The sequence below is a fragment of the Corvus kubaryi genome, unplaced genomic scaffold, assembly GCF_017639235.1.
Source record: "Corvus kubaryi isolate FWS band 111438036 unplaced genomic scaffold, C.kubaryi_AGA036_p1.0 37341, whole genome shotgun sequence".
NCBI lineage: Eukaryota > Metazoa > Chordata > Aves > Passeriformes > Corvidae > Corvus > Corvus kubaryi.
Genome location: NW_024581112.1, coordinates 10,702,443 through 10,718,600, shown reverse-complemented (window position 1 = coordinate 10,718,600; position 16,158 = coordinate 10,702,443). Strand labels below are relative to the sequence as shown.

Below are 16,158 nucleotides of genomic sequence, written 5' to 3'. Positions count from 1 at the left end.
GATAAGTGAAAGATGGTATGTTCAAGTAAAGCTGGGTCTTGCATTCAGATAGACCCAAGAAGAGAGTCAGTGGTCTCAAGGTCTGTTACACAGAAGTCTGTTGGTACCCAGATCTCCTCACTCTGCCAGCCGTTCTTACACTCTTTTTTTGACACTGCACTTTAAAAGCCTAATTCAAGCTTCTTAAACGTAAACAGTTGATGCCAGTTTAGCTGCCTGGTGTATTTGAGTTGTCTGGGCAGGGTTGACACATATGACATGAGACCCATGGGAGACACTTTTGGAACAAATACCAGAGAGGAGGTCACACATCCCAGTGCATCTAACATGCCACCTGGTGTTTGCATACACTGACTAACGCCTTGTCCCAACAGCATATTGATGCTGTAGAAGCAGAGGGAGGTAGCAGACTTCCTCAGGAAGCATTTCTCCCTGAAACAACAACTGTTCATCTGTGGGGTTGTAGAACTGCAGATTGGCTGGTCACCTTGAAAGGGCATTCACTGGAATAGCTCAAGACCAACTGAGAAATGGGAAAGGCTCTTGATACCTGCAAAAGAAAAGTTGCTAATTTTGCATCCAAAGGAAAAATCATGCATTTTATCTGATAGATGCCTTATAATTTAGTTGAGGATTAAACAGCTGTGTGCTTTCTCCTTCTTACTCTTCCACATCCACTGGAAACAAGGTTTAGACATTAAAGATAACTTCTGCTTGGGGCACGCCTTCTTTATCCAGTGACATTTCACCAGGTTCTGGTGAAAGAGCAGCAAGGAGCTCCTAAAGAAAATGCCATGAATGCTAACAAGACACTTTGGCTTTGCTCTTGTTTCCTAGACATATTCAACATCACTGCTATATATGCTACTTAGAATTTTCAAAGAGCTACAGGTCCTCTTTTGGTTCTGTTATGTGGCATTGGTACCTGCCTATACTCTGCAAAATAATCAGCACATTTCAGACCTTATTCAGCCTTATTGCTAAAGATCATTTCAGATTTCCAGACAAAGTATCATAAAGATTTGCTAGTGTATGTTTCCAAGCAACATAACACTTCTATGGAAGACACTCATTAAATACCTGGAGTGCTTCAAGCTGTTGCCTGCAATTAGCTTCCAGATCCTGCTGACTTGCTAGAAACGGGCACAAGCTCTACTTATTAATTAAGAGGTAGTATTACTTGGTTTTACCTTTGTATGAAATAACTGACTCCTGATGAGTTTAGTAACAATTTATTGATGAATATTTTATTTAAATTACTATCATTCTAATTTTTGGTATCTTTATCTTTAAGAATCACACTTTCATCACAGAAGAATTGCAAATGCACAACAGATGTGGTGCTTGACCATCTCTCTGATAGCAGTTCTCTGTCTGTGTTTACTTGTTACTTCTTTATTGTGACATCTTATAGACCACAAACCATCTTTGTAGTGTTGTTTTGATGCCTTTTTCTGGTCTTAAAATCAAGAGGCATACACGGTTAGAAGGGGAAAAGGGATTTTACCTTGGTATTTATTCTTAAGGATCCTTAGGTGTACACATCCAGGTCATATGCATCGAGATGTACCCCACCAAGTCTTTCCCTGTGTCTCTGTGTCTCTCCTCCTCTCCGTCCCCCCCAACATTGGGTATAACATTATAGGCTTTACTAATTAGCATATCTATCAAAGATTCCCCAATGAGAGGCTCAAGTGAGCCCCCCCTCCCCAAGGAACCTTCCCCTGGATGGTTCTATCTTGGTTTACAGAATATGTTCTGGAGAGGACCTTGGGGTCTGGGGCACACTGATCCCTAGCTACGAAGCTTCTAAAATGTTTAGTCTCTTAGCTTAACAAACAAGTCCAAGAATGTAGGCAAAAAGCACTAGGAATACAGAAGCTGTAAAAAGGTATAACAGGGGTATAAAAGAAAAGGCAAAAATCTTCATGGCATCAGTTTCATAGTTGCTGTCTGGAATATAATTCTGTTATCTGATAATCACAGAATCACAGAATAATTGCATTTTGTTTACAGTGAGTCTTGTTACAGCAAGTTCTCATGCAAAGAGAAAATTAAATTTCTGACATTGCAGCAGCTTTTGCTCCTGGACATCCCAGTTACCTTCCTTCTTCTTTGTGGATATCATGTCCTGTAGTTCATGTAGAACATCCAAAAATTCAGAAATTATGCTGTTTAAAGGGTAGGCAGCAGGAGACTGTGTGTGAAATCTAATGATGCTACAGAGTAAGGAGTCCAAAGGCATGCACACATGTACCGGCAGTGATAACTGTGTATATAAAACATTTTAACTCTGGTTAAAATAAGTGGCCACTCTATTAGGAAGCCAAATCAATTCAGGCATTATCAAAACTATTCTTTTGCTCAAAGTTAATCTTAATAACATTTGTTTACAGTTTCATAGTAAACACATTACACAAGTTACTGGAAAAGAGTAATCCTTCTGAGAAATGCTTCTGAGTCAGACACTGGCAGTAGTGACATCAGAATACGTATTAATAGAATGTGTATTTTAGACCTTGAATGACTATTTCATTGGCCTAAAATATTTTCCACACGAATAATCTCTTTTTTATTTATAACATATATTCATCTTCAAGTTATTCCAGTACTGGCAACTCTATGTTCCAGACTAGTTTTGCCTTTTGTTTTCAACACCATGGGTTTTTATAGCTTGTACACTTTTCTTCAGATACAAGCAGAATAACCTTCTCCCTACTGTGTGTATACATGATCAACATGCAAGTTTCCCAAAGCAACTCCCAAAGTTGCACAAGTGGGAGAGACTTGTGTTTCCTGAAGCTGTACATGAACTGTATCATCCAGCCTGTGTACATGGCCTACATATTAAATATCTTGGACATACTGCTGCATAAGAACTTTAAAACTGTCATGAGGTCAAGAATTGATTGTATTTTCTACATGTTCATACCCAAAAGCCTCTACTCCATATAGAGTTTTTGAATACAATTGAATCATCTTGAACTTGTAAATACAAAATATCATGAAGACACAGCAACTGAATCTGATGCATTCTTCAAAAGCTCCTCTGAACTTTGCACATAGGAAGAAGTTTACTTTAAAGAATTGTGATAACAGTCTGAATGAGGGATTGAGTGGCAACTGCATATAAGATTCCCAGGCTTCCTTCTTTCTTGAAAGCAGTTGTTTAGAGTGAGCTACTTTAGCAGTCATTTCAGACACCTTAGGAAAAGGAGACAATGCAACTGCAGATGCCAGCTGCAAACTCTGGATAGTTCTTCATTCAGTTCTCACTTCAGTTTAATTGTTAACTGTGAGTATTCTTAATTTATGACAGGTTATGGTACGCTGATTCTCGAATCTAGATTGGGATGACAATTTCCAAACACCTTTCTTGCCTGTTAAAGAGCTTGACATTACATACAATAACACTTCAGTTTCTGAACAAACAAATGAAGCATATTCTAAAAATTAACATCAATCAAGAGCAACTAATAAAATAAGTTATTCAGTGGTAAAACAGTGAGGATGAACCTTTTTGAAACTGAATGTCTTGAAGTTTTCTGATTTCCTGGATTTTTCTTTAGGAGCAGGTGTTCTTTGGCATACAAGTTTCTTATGTCTCTTTGCAGAAAGGATAACCAAAATTCCAAGTATAACATGTGCTAAGCAAATACCAGCTGGGCAAACGTACCAGTTCCTGTAAAAACTGAGAGAAACTGTGTCAAATACAAGCCTTGTGTCAAAGATTGTAGAAAAATACTTGTATAAGAAACAGAACAGAAGCCAAGTGATCTTGTTTGACCTGAAATTATATTAGTGAAATCTGTGTTATGTTAAATAGAGGCATATTCTGCTTTTCAGGAGCTATCTTGAGGTGGTGGCCAACTCAATTAAAGACTGGGTGAAAGAGGAAGAAGCAAAATACCAAAAAGAGAAGATGGGTAAGGAAATAGTCTTTTAAATTGGAAAAAGCCATGACAGAGGGCCCTCTTGGACTATCTGCCTGTGCTGTCAAAAAAACTGACTTTAGTAAGAAAGCCGAAAGTGGGTATCTTTTTATTGTATTCTAGGAAATTAGTTTTTCGCTCTTAGTTTTTCACTCTAAGTGCTGAAACACAAATTTGTTCAGAACAGAATTGCATGTGTTTTTTCATAGGATGACCTTGTTTTGTCATCTACCTAGGCATAAATGTGTTTTGGAATTAATTAAATGTATATATTTATATATTCTGCATCTTTCTCTGTTCTGAAAACTGAGACCTTTAGTATCAATTTACATTTTCAGTAGCTGTGTTTAACTAATGAGATTAAGGATTATGTATAAATATGAATCTGTTCAGATGACTGAACATATGAAGGAGGTGAGCAGTAGTTAAAGTTGGCATCATGGTTCAGGAAAATTCCTTTTTAAAGGGCAGGATACAAGCTGGATGTTAGAAGCTGTGGGCTAGAGGCTAAAACTGGAAACTTGAATCGACAAGACTGCTGAGCAAACTTGAATTACAAGCAACATTTTGGGTAGTGAAAATTGTAAGCAGTTCATACAGCAAGTGTTCAGCAGGCAGCAGAATCTGAAAACCTCCACTGACAAAAAATAACTTTTGTCAAAATTGTCTACTTTTGTATTTCAATGGTATTAACAATGATTTGCTTATGTTTAACCTTTGCTTTTTCACCTTTTTGAGAATGCACTTTGAAACCTCCCAGGACTAGCAGTTAGCATTTACAAAAATAGAAACGCTCCTCCTCAGCCCAGTTAACACCTCTGATTATAGTTTGGAAACTAAAAGTACTGTTATGACTACTAAATCATAATTTGTACATATCTAGCTGTCACAGGAGCTAGATTGAATCTTGCCCATGTGGTGCTTCATGACAGATATGAGTCATAGAGTAGTTCACTTGCTGAAAGGACATAATCACCTCTAGCTGGCACATGCAGATGGGCAACAGTGTCCTTAGGTGTTTTCAATTTCACTGACACTGCAATTTCTACATACAAAGTAATTTAACTAGAAGTTTCTGATCGTGTACTTTAAATTATCTTTTCTAGGGTAAATATGGGGTATCCAAGCATAGTATAAAATTACACTCATAGAAGATACTCTTTTCAAAAGTCATAAATGCTATAAAGCCATAATAGTAAACAAGTGATATGGTGAGTGTTTCTTTAGTGAAAGTTTGAAGGTTCAGATAGCATTTATTTGGGTTTTTTTATCCTAAAGGTTACAATATCTATGACTCTGGTATTGAGCTTGTTCTGGCTCAGTTAAAAAACAAACAAATTGCTGGAGCAAAGCCTTCAACAGCAAGAAGCAGAGAGCTAGTCTTTACATCTGTTGATATATTGTTTAGTGTATTTGGTCCCCAGTTATGAGAATCAAGCAATATTCATAGTCAGGTAAATTTCTTCTAACCTAAACAGACTTTCTATTTTATTTCTAAAAATATTTAAGGTTTGCTTTATTGTACTGTTATGCTTTTACTATTTTTATGTTATGCTTTTACTATTTTTAAAGATACGTTTTTATTTACTTGTGCATCTTTTTTTTTCCCATTTTTAAAAATTATTCCATTTTCCTATATTTATAACTTTGCTTATTCTCCCTTTCCCTTTTCAAAGGCAGCACATCCGGACCTGAGAATGTAACAGAGTCTCAATCCAAGAATGAAGGATGTCCCATTATCAGAGAAGGTTCTCTAAAGGTGAGGCAAAAATATGTATCTTTCTGAAATGGACTAACTAGCACTGCTTTCTTCAGAAGGTAAGCTTTTGTTCTTACATTGGCTTGACTGAGTCGTCTTATTTTTTCTGCTCTTTGTTATTTTTTGTGTATGTTATTTTCTTTAATTTATTCCTTATTGGTTGTGAGTTATGTTGTTTTCTTAAGGGAAGACTATTTGGAGTTAGATTAGGCATTCCAAAGCAATTTATAGTTGCAATACTAGGAAATGAAAGTTATGGATAATATCCTACTGTTTACTGAAGTTTTCTGATTGTAAAGATATGAAAAGATGAAATCCATGGAAATACTTCTTTACCCAACTCTACTTTCACTGTCTACAGCTCTTTGAAATTAGGGAGTGTAAATATGGTACCTCAGAGTTCCCTGAAATCAGAGAATCCTATTTCATAGATTTAGTCCATGACCATTCACTACAGATTAGTTGACTTGAAGTTTCTGGCTGAGGTAGGAATTAAGCCCGCAGTTGTTTAGGTCTTAGCATTGACACTATCCATTAATATGCACAACTCTAGCTTTATTTATGTTGTACTCGCCTGCTTTTTTTTGGCTCCTCACAGACGTAGTATGTCTCATCTTTCTCACAGTGTGTAATGCTGTGCAATTCCAGTCCTGATATGGAATGTAGATAGGAAATGGTGTTAAGTGTCACAGCTCAAGCAAGACTAACACCTGACTTGTAACTCTCAATGCTTGCCATTTCTTCCCCAGAAATGCCTCTGCTTTGGTATGTTTAGACTATAAAGTGACACAAAACCCTATATACTCCAGAAAATCTCAAATGTCTTCCTGATGCAAGCTGATTATTTTGGCATTGATTCCTCTTTCTGTAAAAAATTTAAATTGTTTTATCTCACAGTTGCATTTGGGGAATAAACCAACATCAGTGATGCATTGTGGTTTGGTGATAAACATTGTGGAAAAGTATACAACAAAGTCATTCTCCTATGACTGATTGTGTAAGATATGAATAATCACCTGATTCATCTCCTGTGGTCAACAATGGCTGCCATTGTAGATTGAATGAATCAGTAATTTTATCCAAAATTTGGTGCATAATATTGTAAGACTTTGACACATTTGGAAACACAGCTTAGAACTTTGATTGCTTTGGTTTTGTTTGCTTCTACTTTTTTCAGCATGCACGTATGAAATATCTTGTAGTACAAAGATAAACATGGTCTGTTTAATTCCTGATGTTGAATGTAGGCTTGGAAGATGGAGCAGGACCGATTACGAGAGGAAGAAGGGAAACAAAAGGAAGAAAAACAACAAATGGAAGAATATTTGAAAAGTCAAAAGAAAAGACAGGAGATAAAAGATAAAGAAAGTAAAGATTCCAGCAAAAAGCCTTCCGAAGAGAAGTCTCAAAATGAGTCAGCAAAAGCCTCTGAACTTGAGGAGGATCATAGCATTCCAGACCCATGTTCTGGGAAAGTTTATAAGGTAAGGAGTTGTATTATTATACCACATTAGAAAAGTGCTAACTATATATAGAGTCAAGATTACAGCAAAGCTATTATCTATTGTGAATTTTGAGTTCAGAGCAAATTAAGCCTAATTGAGCCTGGTTACCTCTGTTGTTTTAGCAGCAGATCCTTTTCTAAAAGTTTTGAAAAGTAGGTTTTGATGTTCAAGGTTACCCTACACCAGATGATTTAATTTTATTTTTTAGTGTAATATGACATGAACACAAACATAAATTGATCATGTTGTGATTTTTGTGGGAGAGGATAGGAAAGGGGAACAAAAGAACTTGTCCCATCTTCCATATCAGGGCACTGCTAGACCTAGTTGAAGTTTTGACTGGAAATCACTGTTTCGTACGTTTGCTCTTTCCAAATCCACGTTCTTGAAGTGCCCTAATCTGAAATATGGATTTTTCCCATATTTCAGAAAGTAACTCCATTGGCATGTGCACAATGGGAAACGTAGAGCTCAGCTCACTCTTGAAGATTAAGGCACATGAAATCTAAACTGTAATTGTGCTTCATGTCCCTAACAATCCCAGGAACTAAATGTCTAGACGGTTTAATGGAGACAGCAGCTCCCCTTTTTCTGCCTGTTGCACTAACAGAGGGAGCTCCTCGCTAGTTTTGTTCAGTTTTTGAGCAGTTTGCACCGCCTTATATTTGCAGAGTCTGTCTTGCATCCAAAGCTTGCATATAATCGGTATAATTTAGTCTAAATTTGCTTAAGTACAGACTTCAGACTCAGAAATAGATGACATTTCAGTCTGAGCTTATTTGAGTATGCTCACATAATTTTTGCCATCTTGTGGCACTTTGGAAGGCATAGCAATCTAATTAGATTTACAGTATCTGAATTCCAAAGGGTAGAGGAATTCTAGAGGGTAGAAAGCTGAATCTTTACCTGCCCTTTATGTGATCCCATGGCATAGTAAGTTGTCTCTTTGTATGTGACCAGAACTTTTCTTTCTCTCGTACTGTATGTTAACCCACCGGTCTACTTGCTACTCTTCAGTTTCCATGATGGTTTTCACATGTAACAAGTTACTTCAGTTAACAACTGAGAAATTATTTGGATATAACAATAGCATACTAGATATTTTCTCATGTTTTTATTACATTAGTTAAATATCTAAGCAAAAGATGTTGAGAAGTACAGTGTGATCCTGATGATCTGTCCTTCATTTGCCTCTTTCATGGGTTCTGCCTTGCTCATTTAAAGATAATTTAAAACTTGTTTTTTTCCAGTTTCATGGCTACAATACAGGGGACAATGTCATTCAAGTATCAGGAACCAATCAATACCTTTTCCCATCCGATGGAGGACAGATTCAAGTAGAGAAGATAGAGTTTGTAAAAAGTGATTCTTTATTTCTTTATGTTTTGTTTTGACTCAGTACTAACTGATGGGATAGTTTCTTAATCCATAAATGCTTTTTCATGTCTCAGCAGTAAAAATTCAGTTAAAGAAATTCTGTATTAGCCTCTATCACTACTAATCTTTACATTTACACATATGTTAACAGTTGATAGATAAATGAAGTACCAGAAAACTAGAAATGCAGAAAAATCAGTTTGTTTTTATTTGTTCAATGGCAACTGATGCATGATATTTCAAGAACGTTCAAATTATTTTTCCAGTCAAATGCAATCATTGTATCTAAGCAACAGATTCTTCTGCAGCCTCTCAGATCTAATTATTGGGAAGGTTTTGAATATTTAGCCTAAACGCAGATAAACTTAGTTTTGCTGTCTTGGTCTTCTACTACCTGATTCAGTCGAGTTATGAGCAATTGTCTTTTTCTGAGTGCTTTAAAGTTGCACATGCAGAGTTTATTTGGGTGCAAATAAGTGGGAGCATTAAGAGTATTCCATTGCTTTACAGGTCCAACTTTGATAAAGGTGAAAGTAATAAAAGACAACCACAATTTCTTCATTCATATCACTGACCCCAAGAAAAACTTTAAAGAAGCTGAAGAACAAGAAATTAATGAAGAACAGCAAATTAGATCAGGTCAGTGGATTGATGTCACTGATATAAAGAATTAATAGTTTAACATATTTAATAATTGGATGCATAACTTATCAATTAACAGAAAATAAATTGTTACTAATGGCAGAGAGTAAGAAAATTCAGTGTTCCATAAAATGAAATAAAAATCCAGTTGGCTGACTTGAGCACTGTATAGAGAGATCTTAGCAAGATGTAGAAGCACAGTGCAGGTCAACAGGTGCAAACCAGTCTCTCTCCCAAAGCAAGGATGGAATGAAGAGTTACCATTCTTTAAGAAAATAATTTTCTTCTTTCATGGAGGATTCATTCAGATCTTAAAGTGGCCTGAGAAAGCCTAAGAAGATGAAAACTGAATCCTGTCCATTGTGACCATTGTGTAAATACCTGCCCTTGAAAGGGAAGATTTCCCCTTTTGGAGTGGATCTCCTTTTGTGGGTCAGATGACCATAGCATTAGTGCCTCCTCAAGACCTTTGCTGTGAAAACAGATCTTTCTGCAGTCCAGCAGCTGCTCTGTTGGTTGACATTTGTTAGCATTCAGAAAGCATTGAATCCAAATCCTTTCTGAACCCAGGTGAGAGCGTTTCCAAGAAGGAAGCCAGTTTGTAATAACTTGTGTATATGTTTGCCAAAAGTATTATGGAATTTCTGTCACCAATTTGAGGAGTAAAAAAAGGTAACTTAGACATATTAGCTCTTTTAATCTTCATCAGTGTTGGAAAGCATCCTGCTCTTGCTTCTGCCCTTGGATTCAGCAGCCACCAGCGATGTAATTATGGGTTGTCTGAATAGAAAATTTGCATCCCTTCCACAGATGAGATTTTTTTTGTCTGCTGTTCTGAAAGCTGACCTGTGTCATTCTGGGGTCTGCCAGACAGTACTGGCAATCACCAGTGTGTGAGTATCTGAGACAAGTTGTATTCTCTGGGCACAAGTGAGAGGCTTTCCTGCCATGTAAACAAGAATACCTTATAGAAAGGCAGTAGGGAAGACAAGAATCAATCCATTCTGATACTTGACAGTGGCTGGATGATACAATGGTAAACTTGTAAAGCTGTCAAAATTCCAAAACCACATCCTGCAGGTGGTATTCAGCAATAAGCATTGCAATGACAGACAAGAAATAGAAGCAGACAAGGTCTCAGGATGTGTCCCATGTTGATGAGATTGGTAGATGGCTAGGCCTGCCTTCATCTTCTTTTGTAGTCTTCTCTGCTACTCCTCACAGTTTTAAGCAGCTGTTCCCCATATGGGAAATGCCAAGTTTTCCTCGTACCAACAGAACATTTCTTTAAGGCAGGAGCAGCTGGAGTAGAGGCAAGGTAGGACCCAGTGTCTGGGAGGTGTGTCTTGCCTAGTTCATGTGGTTTACACCATGACATACTCATCACATGACACCTTGATTTGCACCTTTTGTGAGTTTGACTCCTGATCCAATTTTACAAATCCCAGACATGTCTTTAGATTTAATTTCTCCACTTTTTGTCCTTTCTTTTACTCTCTCCTCCAAGTACCCACATAGAGAATCATAGAATATCCTGAGTTGGAAGGGACCTTTGGGGATAATCGAAGTCCTGTCCTGAACCTATGACATCTGAGAAACAGTGATTTTTGTTAGAGCATAGGCCACATACAAAAGAAATGGGCAGTTTCACATTCTTGTCAGTCAAGAAACAAGGACCCATAACTCCAGAACTAGGTTCTTTTGCTTCTTAAATTCAATAAGACTTTTCACTAGTTGTTGCTATTAAACCTGTTTTTACACACCCAGCTAATTAGAATGCTATTTCTGGATAAAAACCCACAGGTATATTGCACAAAACTGACTATTATATAGTACCCTATGAATGGAATGTTGGTTTCCCTGCCCTGTTTAGTCTATTTAGGTTAGTCATCCTCATGGAGGTTCCACTTTTCACACCAGCCGTTGGTTTACAGGTCAGGTGGTTCTGGTATGTGTTGCTATCTTTAAATTTTTTTTTTTTTTTTAAGGAGAATTGAAAAATCAGAAGAAAGCTGTGAGCAAGTTTGGATCTTTTTCAGCCACCTTGGAAAATGGAATCCAGCTGTCCCTGAGCTATTATGGACCTACAGGGGAGGCAGCAGGTAAAGTAAGCAAATAGAAGAGGATATTTGAGAACCATATGGGGAATTTTTTTTCCTTTTTTTTTCCTTCATACACTCCTTAACCCAATAATTTGTTGCATGCAATTCTGCCTTTCTCGGCAGCTGTTACTACATGGTAGGGAATTTTCAGCAAGGCTCAAAATGAGATTACATTGTCAAGAATATTCTATGATTCAATTTTCAAGATGGAGGGAGGTCTCCTAGCTTTTCTGCTTACTGTGAAAACAGAGCAGTGCAAGTATTGTTATTAAGTAGCCCAGCAAAATCAGCCAATTAATTTGAGCCAATGAAAATGTGATTTGATGAGGAGTCTTCTTGGTTTTCCAAGAAATAATATTTTTGTAAACTTATATAGGTGATTATGGAACTTCCATTTTACTTGAGGAGTTGGACTTTATATTACAGTTGTGCAGACATAATGAAGGATTTCTCTCAGCCTTTCAATAAATACATTCACCAACTGGAAGCAATTGCTTCAGAAAACCACAGTGAAAACAGCGTCTGCTTTTACCAAGAGCTTTTTGTTTCCATTTGAAAGGCCACTGAAACCATCTTATGGATAAAAGTGAAACCCTTCTCTGATCAGAAAATAATTCCAGCATTTTTCAGCTCTTAAAATATGAAAACATTTAATTGAATGCATCTTTGTGTGGACTATGGTAAACCATTAAACCCTACACTCATTTTTAATTGTTCAAATATATTTTACAAATTAAATACTAAAAAAAAAAGGCTTTTTAGACTTGGGCCAAAAGAGCATTCCCAATAGTGGACTGCAAAAACTTGGATTTTTGGCATAAAAGAGAGACATGTCTAATTAAACACCTACATATCAGCTGTGCTGTTTAGGCTTTTTCACATTCACCATAACCATCCTATTCCACATTGGAATAATCCTTGCCATGTTGAGCTTTAGAGCACTGCTAACTGGCATTCTTTGATTGCTTGCAGTTTTTCTATGATCATTTGCTTATGCCAAATTCCCATGGGTCTTTGTATCCTAGGTGCTCAGAATAATTCTGGCCAGAAATACTCTCTTAGATGATTCTCATATGCCATCCATCCCTAATGCAGAATGGTATACCATGGAATCTGTAGTTTCTCTCCAGTGATCTGTTAAATTGTGTGCAAATTACTCTTTTTCCCTGCAGTACCGAAATAATTTTCTGGAAACTCTCTAATTCTCTTTTTTCTTACTGTTTTTCACACTTTATCTATTTCATCTTCCTTTCAGGGAAGCTAAGGTGACAAAAGGCCTCGAGTTGTTTCTCAGCTTTATGCAACTTTTTTTTTATTTCTGGGGAAATGTAATATTTCTTCAAGTTTTGAATTATTCTTTGTTTTCTCCAGCATTATCAAAAGTTAACTTTGGATCACCTTACATTTATGTTAGAAATAATCTCCTTGTCTCTTTATGAATTTGGGACTGCTTGAGCACCTGCTTTTGATTCCGGGTACTATAGAACCTCTGCACTTGTTCTTTGTGTCTTGACAAAATTATGAGAGTACAATTCCAAGTCCTAGACATGTGAATGTGTGTATAAAAGGAGGGAAGCCTTCCCTAACAGGCAGTCCTCTGGAATTTTACATCTCTCCCAAGATTTCTAAAGACACTTCATCTCAGTCTTAAGACTGAGACTCTTTTTCATTGTTACCCTCAGACAGCATGTTCTCATTTTTGGGGGCAACCAGAGTAAAGGCATAGGTAAAATTTCTATGAAAGGAAAGTGTCAGTGTGTTGAAATAATTACAGAAAACCTAAGTTTGTATTTATTTTATTTTCAAGAAATTGTTTTGAAAGGCAACATGACTACTTCCTGTTGACATGCCTAGCAGGCTGTCCTAATGCTTGGCTTTAAGAATTGCAAGAGTCTTATCAAGGCTAGATCATTGGAATATTTCTGAATAATTATAGGAAGGTAGACCTATGTAGTACAAAGTTGCTAGAGTCAGTCTGTGCTGGTTCAGCCTGTGATAAAGCATAATACAGTGATCATTTACTAGATACTACATTCAGAATGTCTCCACTTCTAAGTATTCTGGAGGTAAAAGAGAATTTTAAAATCATATTTTTATATTTTTGAGGTGACGACCAAGTGACAACTTGTGGGAAGCAATAGTTTCAAGATGTCTTTTCTCTTTTCAAGATGCCTTTCTCTCTTAGGCTAATAAGTCATCAGTCTATGGGAAGATTTTCTAAATACTCTTATATACTCAGTCCCTCTATCTGAAATAATAAACTCCCCCACTGAGATTATTATTTCTAAGGTAAAATTTAGTGTATAAAATTTAAAAAAAAAATAAAATGTGGCCATCTACATTTATGAAACTTAATTACATTAAAAATATTGCTTTTCCCTTCCTTAGGTAATGAAACATGTCCTGTCTTAGCAAGAATTCTGAGCATCCCTTCTGTTCATCTTCCAACCGTAAGTCCGACAACAGTTACTCCTATTACACCAGCTCCAGGAAAAAAAGAAAAGTCTGACAGAAAAAGATCAGGAAAAGCTCTGCCTTCTGCCAAAGAAAACCGTGGCAAATTAGCCTCTTCATCACCTGATGACCTGGTAAAGCAAGAAGAAGAAAAGGTGAGAGAAGAGGCATTATCCAATCCAAAGATACAAACAAAAATTCAAATGTGTGAACTTCTGTAAAAGAATCATACATTCTTCTCAGAGGGCTTTGAGCTGTGCCTTTACAAATTTCTAACAATTTGTGGTGCACCTAAGGATATGTTTTGCTCATTCAGCTGTTCTCAGATGTGTGTATTGATAGCTGTTAATGAACTTAGTCTTTATGACTCCATGATGTAAAGCAGTGTGTCTGCCATGGCCCACATGCTTTTGTCAATTTTGGCTTTAAAGTTGCAGCTGCTACACTGCAGATGATACTCTGCAGAGGGCTGGAGCACCTCTCCTGCAAAGACAAACTGAAACGTTTGGGGTTGTTCAGCCTGGAGAGGAGGATGCTCTGGGAAGACCTTAGAGCAACTTCCATTACCTAAATGGGGCTACAAGAGAGCTGGAGAGTGACGTTTTACCCGAGCATGCAGTGACAGGACAAGGGGGAATGGCTTTAAACTGAAAGATTTCGATTAGTTATTAGAGAGAAATTCTTTACTGCGAAGGTGGTTGAGGCACTAGAACAGATTGCCCAGAGAAGTTGTGGATGCCCCATCCTTGGAAGTGTTCAAGGCCGGGTTGGACGGGACTTTGAGCACCCTGGTCTAGTGGAAACTGTCCCTGCCCATGGAAAGGGGTTGAAACTCAACAATCTTTAAGGTCTCTTCCAACCTAAGCCGTTCTATGATTACTAACATCTCAATTACAAGAACTGCTAAATTTTTAGTTTAACCAAGTAGAATTTTTTTGTGCTTTCCAAAACCGGTATTCAAAAGTCTAACCAACCAGCAAATTAATGAAGACAGCTTTGCAAAGTCTTGCTCTGTGATTCGTTCTTTCCAGCTGATTCCAAATTGCCAGGGACCAGCAATTTGAGGAAGTTACTTTTGCCTTTAGCTGGAGTACTTCTATCAGGTCTTTGGAAAGAATGAATGAATCTTTGGAAAGCAGATTCTGAATTTCTTTTCTGAAATAGTTTTTAGTACATAGTGGTTGAAGTAACACCGTGTCTGTTGTTGCAACACAGATTCTGTGCATATCCACAAAAAGTGCTCCTTACCTAATTTCAGCATGGAAAGTGGTGTAGGGAGTTGCCAAGCAACACTCAGCATAACATACATGAATTGTGTGGCACAAACAAACCCTATAGAAAAATAGCCCTATAATTAAAGATCTGTCAGGATGACTTCTAAACTAAAAGGCTTTTAACTCATTGGATAGAGAGTACCTGTATTAGTGCATACAGCACCTGTCTGTGTGAGTCTGCAAGTATTTTGCAGAGCAGGATTAGAATCCAAACCGGACTTGACAAATTCACATGGATACGGTCTGTAAAACAGGATGCAATTCAGTAAGAATAAGTGGTAGGTTCTACAAATTACATATAAATAAACAGTGTATATCTACAGAATGGATAACAGTTGTGTCAGTGACAGTTCCATAGAGAAAGGTCTGAGAGCTGTCATGGATCACAAGCTATACATAAGTCAACAATGCCATCTTCCTGTGAGAAGGGCAAAGACCACAGAGATGTGAATACAGAGGATTATAGCCTACTAAATAAATATGTGAAGTTATTTTTCTTTCAGGGCTGGTAGAGTCTCAGTTGGAGTATTGTGTCCAGTTACGGATACTGCACTGCAAGAAAAATATGGGCCTCACTGAAAGTTTTAAGGAAAGCATGAAGAAAGATTACAAGTCTAGAAAACTTAATCAGTGGGGAAGATTTACAGGAATTGGTTTGGGTTTATTTTATCTTGAGCTGAGAGACAGAATAGCCTTCTCTAAAGACCTTAAAGAACACCATCATCTCTTACGTGAGCCCATATCATCAGCAGAAAAAATCAGAAGTAAACTAATTTTCTGCAGTAGTGATTCAGGTCAATCAATGGGAAAATGTCAGTAAGGTTAATCAAGGTAAAGCACTGGAATAGTTTACCAGGAAATCTCCAGCCCTGGAAATTTTTAGAATAGGTTAGAATTAGAATTTTTTGCTAACAATATAGTTATACTTGATTATTCTTTTTACCATTAGACAGGCAGAAGAAGATGACAACTGAGGGTTACTTCTGCCCTATTCTGTGACTTCTACATCATGATCCTGTGACTACAATCTTACAGTACTGAGAGTAGCCTTAATTACCAGTAATAGTACATAAATTAACTGTAAAATAGACAGCATATTTTATGCTGAAAAAC

At 37.1% G+C, this 16,158-nt stretch overlaps 1 protein-coding gene across 9 annotated transcripts in view; it reads left to right on the top strand.

Moving 5' to 3' along the window:
- SPAG17 (sperm associated antigen 17) overlaps positions 1-16,158 on the top strand; it is an 89,752-nt gene that overhangs the window by 47,163 nt on the left and 26,431 nt on the right. For 8 of the 9 annotated variants that reach the window (XM_042031183.1, XM_042031180.1, XM_042031184.1 and 5 more), the window contains exons 18-24: positions 3,847-3,926; positions 5,609-5,691; positions 6,939-7,175; positions 8,447-8,558; positions 9,084-9,212; positions 11,204-11,317; positions 13,706-13,926. In XM_042031183.1, the coding sequence (XP_041887117.1) occupies positions 3,847-3,926; positions 5,609-5,691; positions 6,939-7,175; positions 8,447-8,558; positions 9,084-9,212; positions 11,204-11,317; positions 13,706-13,926 (976 nt within the window). The remainder of the gene's footprint in view (positions 1-3,846; positions 3,927-5,608; positions 5,692-6,938; positions 7,176-8,446; positions 8,559-9,083; positions 9,213-11,203; positions 11,318-13,705; positions 13,927-16,158) is intronic. The other variant, XM_042031182.1, reaches the window with a different exon arrangement.